We start from the raw sequence: 10,272 nt of genomic DNA, 5'->3' as shown, positions 1-10,272 counted from the left end.
AACAGATTTTTAAAAGCTTCTCACTTCTGCCAGTGGAGTACATAAACCTGTATGTCAGATTATAAGGAGAAAGCAGTGAACATAAGCAACATTTGTAGCATTTAGATATATTTGTATAATATTTGCAATTGTAAAATATAACGAACATACACATTATACAATGTCTATGTTTTATTGTATTAAAACTTTTATTGTGAGTGTGTATTCAGCTGTTATCTGTAAAATTTCACAAATAAAAGTATCCTTATGGAAGCGATCATACACAAAGAGCTGGATCTGAGCACACACAAAACATTTTAATTTCAAACAATGAATTGGGAGTGGAGGGAATTTTCAGGAAAGGCAAAGATTCATTCAAGAATTTGAGAGGTAGCGAACCAAAGAACAGAGCCCTGAGATCTTTGTGCAGCATGACCAGGTGGAGGAAGAGGACAGGAAGGCAGTGATGCAGAGGACAGCGTGAAGGGGGACATGAGTTTTTTTGTTTGGTAAGGCAGTTAGTAACAGTCTTTTATAGAATTATCTAGGAGGAAATGTGTACACTATCTTACTCATGTCGCTACCTTTGATTTTGAAATGACCATATAAATACCCCTGAATTGAGAACATGGCCAGAGGCAAGAGAGAAGAAACATTCAGTTCAGACTTCAAAATAAGTTCCACAGAATTACGCTGTTGGAGGAAGACCAGTTTAGTGTAACATTCATTACAAGCCAGTTTCTCTGTTCCTCTCTTCTCCTGTTCTCTTTCATGTGGCAAGTGTACTTACTTTCAGGTCACTCTTTTCAAGAAAGATAAAGAAATACGTTTTCATGGAGACATGGAATCAGAGCTCAAGTGATTTCACTTTGTTAGGGTTGTTTCCACAAAACCGAACTGGACTACTGCTGTTGCTGCTCGTCATCTTTGTCTTCTCTCTGGCCTTGTTTGGCAACTCAGCAATGATCCACCTCATTCGTGTAGATCCCAGGCTCCACACCCCTATGTACTTTCTCCTCAGCCAGCTCTCTCTTATGGACTTGATGTACATTTCTACCACTGTTCCCAAGATGGCATTTAACTTCCTATCTGGCCAGAAAAACATCTCTTTCCTGGGCTGTGGAGTGCAATCCTTTTTCTTCCTGACCATGGCAGGTTCTGAGGGCTTGCTCCTGGCCTCCATGGCCTATGACCGTTTTGTGGCTATCTGCTACCCACTTCATTACCCTATTCGCATGAACAAGATAATGTGTCTGAAGATGATCATAGGATCCTGGATATTGGGCTCAATCAACTCTTTGGCACATACTGTCTATGCCCTTCATATTCCTTATTGCCATTCTAGGTCCATCAACCATTTCTTCTGTGATGTCCCAGCCATGTTGCCTCTGGCCTGTATGGACACCTGGGTTTATGAGTACATGGTGTTTGTGAGCACAAGCCTGTTTCTCCTAGTTCCTTTCCTTGGCATCACAGCTTCCTATGGACGGGTCCTTTTTGCTGTCTTCCATATGCGCTCAAAGGAGGGAAAGAAAAAGGCTTTCACCACATGTTCAACTCACTTAACTGTGGTGACATTTTACTATGCGCCTTTTGTCTACACCTATCTTCGACCTAGGAGTCTCCGTTCCCCCACTGAAGATAAGATTCTGGCTGTCTTCTACACTATCCTCACCCCCATGCTCAACCCCATCATCTATAGCCTGAGGAATAAGGAGGTGCTGGGAGCCATGACAAGAGTCCTTGGAACATTCTCTTCCAGGAAACCTTGATGGTTCCCTCTCTACTCCTCTTTCAGCTCCCCTGGGGAATGTCATAGAGCATTGCTGTCCATTGGAAATGTAATGTGTGCCACACACATGTCATAACTTTCTGATGATTGATTACTAATTAATATTAAATAAGATGTTCATGATTAAAAACTAGTATAATTATTCACATGTTTAACTTATAACAGTACAATCAATGATATTAATACCATTTTAGACAATAAATTATTATATATCATAGTATGATACATTATACCTTATGAATATACAAATATTATTGTGATAATCTACTTATGCTGATATTTACATGTTTCTACAAAATTAACATGAATTATTGCTTTGATCACATATTTTGCTTTCATTCTTTTCGTTATTAAAAGCCTGCGTATACTGAGTATTTACAGTGTATTCCAGTTTGGACATTGCCCATTCAAGTGAGCAATACTCACATGGAGCCTGGGACTACTATGTGGGAAAACAGAGAAATTTCAAAGTCATGGAATGTTTTAGCAACACCAACCACAACAAAGTACTACCTCATCCAAGGTAGAATGGTTGTTACAAAAAAGACAATGGTTATCAAATGCTTTTGTCAGAGGAAACATGGGGAGCTATTATACAGAATTGGTTGAAGTGTAAATTAACACAGTTCTTAAGTAAGAGCATGTTTCACCAATAACATAAAAATAGAGAAATTATGGGTTATATCAATTCCCCTACAAGGTCAAATTGAAAGAAAATAAAGCCAAGTGTGTAAGAGGAACCTACTCATACATGACAGCATTTTCTAAAGTGTTGTTGTGTTAGCCAAATACGTATGGGTATGCTATGCTGCATTTGGATAAATATAGTTAAACATAATGCCTCATATATTTCAGAAGAGAGGATATTGCAATCATTCTTCCCAAAGAAGTTAAAAGTTTCAAATATAAATTGGCTAATCACCTTGATTTCATCAATATACAATGCTTACATGTTTGAAATATGACATTGTACCTCATAAGTATAATTATTTTTCAGCTGAAACATTCATCATATATATGTAATACTTTGTAATGTGTCAGTGGTCTACTAAATATTGATGGGATGAGAAGCAATGAAATATAAATGCATGACTTTTTTATTTTGGAGAGTTCTCATTTGTTCCTTTTGCTTTTAGCATGGGTCTATGAACTACAATTTATACACCTTGGCCATCTTAGCCTAATGTCTCTATATAAGATCATTGTAGAGAGGCTTACTTGGCCTAGAATTTTTTTCATTTCCATTAAACATGGAAATAAAATGATGGCAAAAGTATAACAGATTTATTTGCATTTTAATTTAAGTTAAACTTGTTTTGTTCATTATGGGTAATCTTTTTGAAATATGTCTATATTCAGTTTGTATGCATTTTATTGAAGATTTTACAAAGTTGTTTGTCAGGCTATTGGCATATATTTTTCTTTGTTTTTTGTTGTTTTTTTTTTTTTTGTCTTGTTTTGGGAGCAGAGTAATATTAGCATTTTATAAAAATGGGTTCCTAGTAATGGGAACAGGGACTGTCTCTGACATGAACTCAGTGGCTGGCTCTTTGATCACTTCCCCCTGTGGGGGCGGCCTGCAGCCTTACCAGGCCACAGAGGAAGACAATGTAGCCAGCCCTGATGAGACCTGATAGGATAGGGTCAGATGGAAGGGGAGGAGGACCTTCCCTATCAGCGGACTGGGGGAGGGGCAAGGGTGGAAAAGAGGGAGAGAGGTTGAGATTGGGATGAAACAAGGAAGGGGGCTACAGTTGGGATACAAAGTGAATAAAATGTAATTAATAAAAAATTAAAAAAAATTATATAAAAAGATGTTTAAAATGCTCCTTTTGTTCTTTGTGTGTGTGTAATTTAAAAAGGATTTGACTTGAGATCTTCAGAGAAAGTCTGGTAGAATTATGTTGTTCATCTATCTGGTCTTGGACTTGTTTTTAGGTGGGAGGCTTTTTATTATGTTTGAATCTCCTCATTTACTCTATAGTTCTGTTTAAACTGTTGATCTTAGTTTAACCTTGGTGGATTGAATGTTTCTAGAAATTTATCCATTTCTTTTATATTTTTCAACTTAACAGGGTATAGGTTAGGCAAATATTTCTTTATAGAATATCACATTGCCACGGTGCATTTTGTGATACTTCCCAGTCCATTAGTGATTCTGTTAATTTCAGCAATATCTCTCTCTCTCTCTCTCTCTTTTTCTTTTGGTCAACCAGGCTAAAACTCTGTATTTATCTTGAGATGCAGGGATGCTTTGACATTCCCAAATCAACTCAAATGATAAATCACATAAATAGACCTAAAAGCATGATCATTTCAAAAAATGCAGAAAGACTAGTAAATTGAAGGATAGTCAGTTCCTGCTCACCAATTGATATAATTAGTATTTTAAAGTGACTAAATGTATTTACAGATTCAGTAATATCCCAATCAAAGTTTGTATCTCTTTCTTCACAGGTTTATAGCTGTCCCCAAGAAAACTGTTATTTTGATTAGGTTTCCCTTATTAGTCACTGGTGATTTTTCTTTTGAAGTTTTACTACCATTTCTTTTTGTTTTGTGTTTTTACAGTTTTAACTATAATATTCTCTGAGGTGTTTCTTTTTTTCATATCTATTTGATGTCCCAATGTTCCATGTGCTTCCTCTTCCCTGTGTGGATATGCTTTCCTCAATTTTGGGGAAGTTTTCTTCTATGAACACCATAATATCTGACCTGTGCCATTGACCTGGGATTTTTAGGCTCCAAGTGGGGTCTGTATTAGGGGGAGCAGAGGCTTTCTCTGGCATGAACTCAATGGCAGTTTCTCTGATCACCTCCCCTTGGGGGTTGCAACCTTTCCAGGCCACAGAGGATGATATTGTAATCAGTCCTGATGAGACATGATAGGCTAGGGTCAGAAAGAAAGGGAGGAGGACCTCCCCTATCAGTGGACTAGTGGACATAGGAGAAGAGGGAGGGACAGTGGGATTGGGAGGAGACAAGGGAGGGGGCCATAGCTGGAATACAGTTGAATAAATTGTAATAGATGGTAATAATAAAAAATTAAAAAAATTCCTCTACTTTATCATCAGGTCCGGATATTCCATCTTTTGCCTGAGTCATTCTATCATTAAGGCTTTCCCTTTACTTTTCTAATTGTGCTATTGAATTTTCATCTCTTTCTTCATCTCAGTTCAGGTTGTCCTTAGCATTTCTACCTCTCTATTGAGTTCACTTTTCAAATCCTTTTACCTTCTTATTTGGCCATAAAGTCATTTTTTTTTTGGTTTTATAATAGTTATTTTTCTGTTGATAGCATAAAATATGATCAACGTAACTTATGGAATAAAGAGTTTATTTTGGGTTATAGTTGCAGAGCACAGCAATAGAAGTGAACTGCTGTGAGATCATATCTTGAACTTTAGACAGGAAACAGAAAACATACAAAGACAGACAGAGAGGGTAGAGAGAGGAGAACTGGAAGTGGCTTGAGTCTTTTTATTTGATCTTTTTTCTGTTTTATTTATTTTTAGTTTATTTTATGTATGTGTGTATGTATGTATGTATGTATGCATTACAATTTATTCACTTTGTATCCTGGCTGTAGCCCTCTCTCTCATTTCCTCCCAGCCTCATCCTCTCTCCCTCTTCTCCTCCCATGCCCCTCCCCTAGTCCACTGATAGAGGAGGTCCTCCTCCCCTTCTATCTGACCCTAGCCTATCAGGTCTCATCAGGGCTGGTATCATCTTTCTCAGTGACTTGATAAGGCTGCTCCCCTCTCAGGAGGAGGTGAACAAATAGCCAGCCACTGGGTTCCTGTCAGTGACAGCCACTGCCCCCCTTACTAGGGAACCCACTTTGACACTGAGCAGGGGGTCTAGATCCTCTTCATGCATGGCCCTTGGTTGGAGTACTGGTCTTGAGCTGGATAGTTGTAATCAAACATCTACAGGTTTTATCTTATTGGGACTGTTTCCCCCATCAAAAACAGGCCTGTTCCTCTTCATTCTGATTGTTCTCATCTTCCTGACAGCTTGGATTGGCAACCTGTCCATGATCCTCCTTATTCTCCTGGATTACCATCTCCACACACCCATGTATTTTTTACTTAGTCAGCTTTCTCTCATTGACTTAAATTACATTTCTACCATTGTCCCTAAAATGGTGTCTGACTTTATGTTGGGAAATAAGTACATCTCCTTCATTGGCTGTGGGTTTCAGACCTTCCTTTTCTTGACTTTTGGGGGTGCTGAAACCCTTTTGCTGGCGTCTGTGGCCTATGATCGTTATGTGGCTATTTGCTATCCTCTCCACTATGCCTCACGTATGAATAACAGAGCCTGTGCACTGATGATAACTGGATCTTGGGTGCTGGGTTCCATTAATTCCTGTGCTCACACTGGGTATGCTCTCCACATTCCTTACTGCCGGTCCAGAGTCATCAACCATTTCTTCTGTGATGTCCCTGCCATGTTGATTCTAACCTGCATGGACACATGGGTCTGTGAGTATACAGTATTTGTGAGCACAATACTCTTCCTAGTGTTTCCATTCATCGGCATAGTGTGCTCTTACGGCCGTGTTTTTCTTGTGTCTACCGCAGGCATCCTGGGGCAGGGAAGAAGAGGGCCTGTTCTACCTGTGGCACCCACCCCACTGTAGTAACTTTCTGCTATCCATCGTTTGCTTACACCTATCTACGCCCAAGATCCCTCTGATCTCCAGCAGAGGACAAGATTCTTGCAGTCTTCTACACCGTCCTCACACCAATGCTCAACCCTATCATTCAGCCTGAGAAGCAAGGAAGTGATGGAGGCCCTGAGGAGGATGACTCACAGAATTTTCTTTGCAAAAATGTAAACAAGTTGCCTACTTGAGTCCAGGACTTAGGTACAAGTATACCCAGCACTGGCCTTCTCCAGTTAAATCATAAGACCTGAAATAGTCCTTAAAGAGATCAAGGATGATAAGGGGTAAAATATAGGGCGCAGTCTCAGTGAAAATTAGGAACAAAAATGTCATTCTTTAATCTTTTCACTTTTTTCTTTAATTTTATCTCTGAGATTATAATATTATTACATTTCTCCCTTACCACTCCTTCCTCCAACCCTTCCTTCTGTCCTTTTCACTTTCCTTCAAGTCCACAGCCTCTTTTTCAATAATTGTATTTGCACGCAGATGTGTATAAACACATATATAATAAATATAACCTGTTCTGTTGATACAATGTTATTTGTATCTTTATTTTCAGGGCTGATCATTTGGCATCAAACAAGAGGGTGTGCTCTTTCTTAGGCAAGGCCACCTTTCTAGCTTTCTTCTAGCTTTGCTTTCTTCACTTGCCTATGGTTTTTGTGTAAGGTTGAAGTGGTTTTTTACTTGTCAGTTTTCATGTCCCTTGGTGTTGTTATTTAGCTCATGTTTGACCACTCATATTGATGAGACTTTATGGGTGTGGCTTCTGGTATTACTAGAGGACATAAATTCACAACAAAATCTCTGACCTTCTGGATTTTACAGTCTTTCCACCCCATCTTCCACAATGTTTCTGAACCTTAGTGAGGAATATTTTATGGGTATATCCATTGGATCTAGGCTTCACAATTCTTCATTTTAGTTGGTTGTGTTTTTTTTTTTTTATAGTTCTCTCTATCAGCTACAAAGAGAAATTTCCTTGATGAGAGTGAAGACTACATGTATCTGTAGATATCAGGACAAATGTTTATAGATTGTTGTTAGATATTATGTTGGTTTAATAAGTCAGTGGTTGTAGATTCTCCTTCAATAACAGTTTCCCTCTTGTTGAGTGTGTCTTAAGTCAAATTAGAGAGCTATTAATAACCATCAAGGAAGCCACTACTACACTCTTATGGTTATAATGTCATGTGATTATTGATGTTGTTCATAGGCATCATAGCTCCTAGGACTGTTGATTGCTTCCTTTCTTTGGAAGCTTTCATAGTGTCTTTTGGTTCTATGACAGCTAGTACTCAGCTATGGTGTATTCAGGTTAGTTCCAGCTCAAGAGTTTCTGGGTCCTGTTTTGAAGTGCATTGTATCTTCAGCAATAGATACTTAACTTCCATGCCATCATTAACTATTTTGTCACTCCATGTCTGACCTCTTATTTCACTTCATTCCTGCAAGACTCATTCATGTCTCTGTGTTTCACTTTTATTGCCATGTATTATTTATTGTATGGCTTTGCCATAACATATTTACTCATTATAGGGTTAATAAATACTTCCATTTGGAGTATATTTCGTCTAAAAGTCACAATGGAGATTGTTGTCTAAATGTAATTCCATGCAATTATCCCCCCATATAAGATTTCTAAATATAAGCATTTTTAAAAACAAATTTATAACAAATAATATTTTCTAACAACAGAATGTAAAGATGGGTCTGCCACTATGAGACAATAAAGCGTATTGAAAATTTGCTATTTGTTAGTTATAGGAATATATTGATTCATCAATAAAATTTTAGTTATCATAAATGCAACTGAAATACTTTTTAGTAATTTTATTTATTATTGAATATAATGTTTTTTTCTTTTCTTTTTTTTTTCTTTCTCTTTTGGGAATCTCACATCATGAACCCCTATTGTACTCACTAACAGGCTTCTCATGTCTGCCCCTCCTCCCCCAATACCTCACCCACACAAAAAAAAAGAAATAAAAAGAAGAAAACAAACAAGACCATTTTGTGTAGTCCACATATTCATTAGAACATGGTTGAATTCTTTTTATTTTATTTTTTAATTTTAATTTTTTATTAATTACAGTCTATTCAGTTTGTATACCCTCTGTAGCTACCTCCCTCCTCTCCTCCCAATCCCACCCTCCTTCCCCCTTCTTTATTCATTCACCACTCCCAGTCCACTGATAGGGGAGGTCTTCCTTCCCTTCCGTCTGATCCTAGCCTGAGAGGGGAGCAGCCTTACCAGGCCACAGAGGAAGACAATGCAGTTACTCCTCATGGTTGAATTCTTAATGGCCAACCACCCAATGGAGGATGAGTCTTTCTCCACCTGCATCTGCCCCAGAAGCCATTAGCTGGTCAGATCCAGGCAGTGGCCAGAGAGGAGCAGGACCAGGTCTCCCATGCCCATTCCACCACCTACACTGCAGTGCTGTGGGCCAGTGAGGGGTGGGGGCAACTCTCCTGAGACTGTGGACATTAGCAAGTCTTCAGGTGGCAACCCTACTACAGCATTGATATGGCTTTGGTGGTAACACAAGTGCAGACATCAACGCAGCCCTTAGCCATATCAGGGCCTTTGACCCACTCATGACCTTCAGAGGATCCAGCAACCACAAGCCTCAATATGTTCTCAGGTGATTTCACATGTTACCCATGCCAGCGTTGCTTTCCAAGGCAGCAAATCCGAAGGCTATCACCGGGGAATCAGACAGTGGCACAGACTGCAAATGTCCACTTTGTCTGGGGTGGCAGCATGGCCCGTTGGCACCAACATGGGTTCTGGTATTGTGAACCACAGTTGTCCTTCAAGAAGACCCAATCAAAAAGTGAAACTTTCCTCATCTTAGGCCTAAGTTGTTGCCCAGAGCTAGGGCGATCCCTCAGCCCAGCAGCAGATTCTGGGCCTGAGTTTGTGTCTGCCTAAGTTCCGGACAGCAGAGCTTATGTTGTAAACCATCCCACCGACCTCACTGGGCAATGACTGCAAGTGGACCTCAGTTCTCTCTCTCACTTGTCTCCACCAGTCTCCAGTTTTGCCTCTCTTTCTCGTGCATGCACTATTCAGTTTTTCTTTTTCCCATGTCTCCATCACATATTTTGTTGTTGTGGTGGTGGTGGTGCTGGTCTGCCCAGGGCCATGGTGCCAGGGTAGCACTTCGGTGTTTTATGGCTGGCCACAGGTTGTGGGACCCCTGAAAACAGTTATTTTCATGAACTATATTCTGATCACAGTTATTTTCTTCCCCATCTCCTTCCACATTCCCCTTCCTATTCATCCTTCCAACTCCATTTATTCTCTTTATCTTAAGAAAACAATCAGGCAAATAAAAAGACAGAGAAGAATAAAACAAAATGAACAAAAAAAAGAAAAATCACAAGAAATGTACACACACACACTCACACACACACACACACACACACTCATAAAACCTCAAAAATGAGAAATCATAATATAAAAGCAAAAGATGCCCAAGGATAAAAAAAGAAAAGAGAAAGCCTAGACAAAGCAATATAAAGCAAGCAAACAAAAATCCCCAGAAATACCTTTGGGTTTATTTTGTACTGGCTATCTACTGCTGGGTGTGGAGTCTACCCTTAAGTGTGCTTTGCATCCCCAGGGAGAATCTCTTGGGGAAACTAATTTTTACTTTGTGAGCAGTTGTTAATTGAAGATGGCTTCTTGGTTAGGGATGGGGTTGTGTCTATTTCCCTATCTCAGCACTGGGACCCTATCTGGTTTGAATTGTGCAGGCTTAATGCATGATGCCACAGCCACTATGAGTTCATATATTCATCAGTCCTGTTGTGTCTG

At 39.3% G+C, this 10,272-nt stretch overlaps 2 protein-coding genes across 2 annotated transcripts; both read left to right on the top strand.

Annotated features, from left to right (window-relative positions):
• The first annotated feature begins 812 nt into the window (after positions 1 to 812).
• LOC129689805 (olfactory receptor 2L13-like) lies at positions 813 to 1,751 on the top strand. Its single transcript, XM_055625213.1, has one exon. It carries the CDS (start codon positions 813 to 815, stop codon positions 1,749 to 1,751), a length of 939 nt encoding a protein of 312 aa, XP_055481188.1.
• A 3,897-nt stretch (positions 1,752 to 5,648) lies between these two features.
• Positions 5,649 to 6,614, top strand: LOC129689801 (olfactory receptor 2L5-like). The gene is given in 3 exon segments (XM_055625208.1): positions 5,649 to 6,339; positions 6,342 to 6,540; positions 6,542 to 6,614. Coding segments are annotated over 3 exon segments (963 nt in total).
• Positions 6,615 to 10,272: the final 3,658 nt, after the last annotated feature.

This window comes from Psammomys obesus, unplaced genomic scaffold, assembly GCF_907164565.1.
Source record: "Psammomys obesus unplaced genomic scaffold, mPsaObe1.curated_primary_1811, whole genome shotgun sequence".
Taxonomy (NCBI): domain Eukaryota; kingdom Metazoa; phylum Chordata; class Mammalia; order Rodentia; family Muridae; genus Psammomys; species Psammomys obesus.
The sequence above is the reverse complement of the archived record's forward strand: the minus strand, read 5'-3'. Positions and strand labels throughout refer to the sequence as shown.

Bases quoted from the DNA above. Each gene is read 5' to 3' on its own strand.
- LOC129689805 (XM_055625213.1), top strand. From the start codon at position 813: ATGGAGACATGGAATCAGAGCTCAAGTGATTTCACTTTGTTAGGGTTG.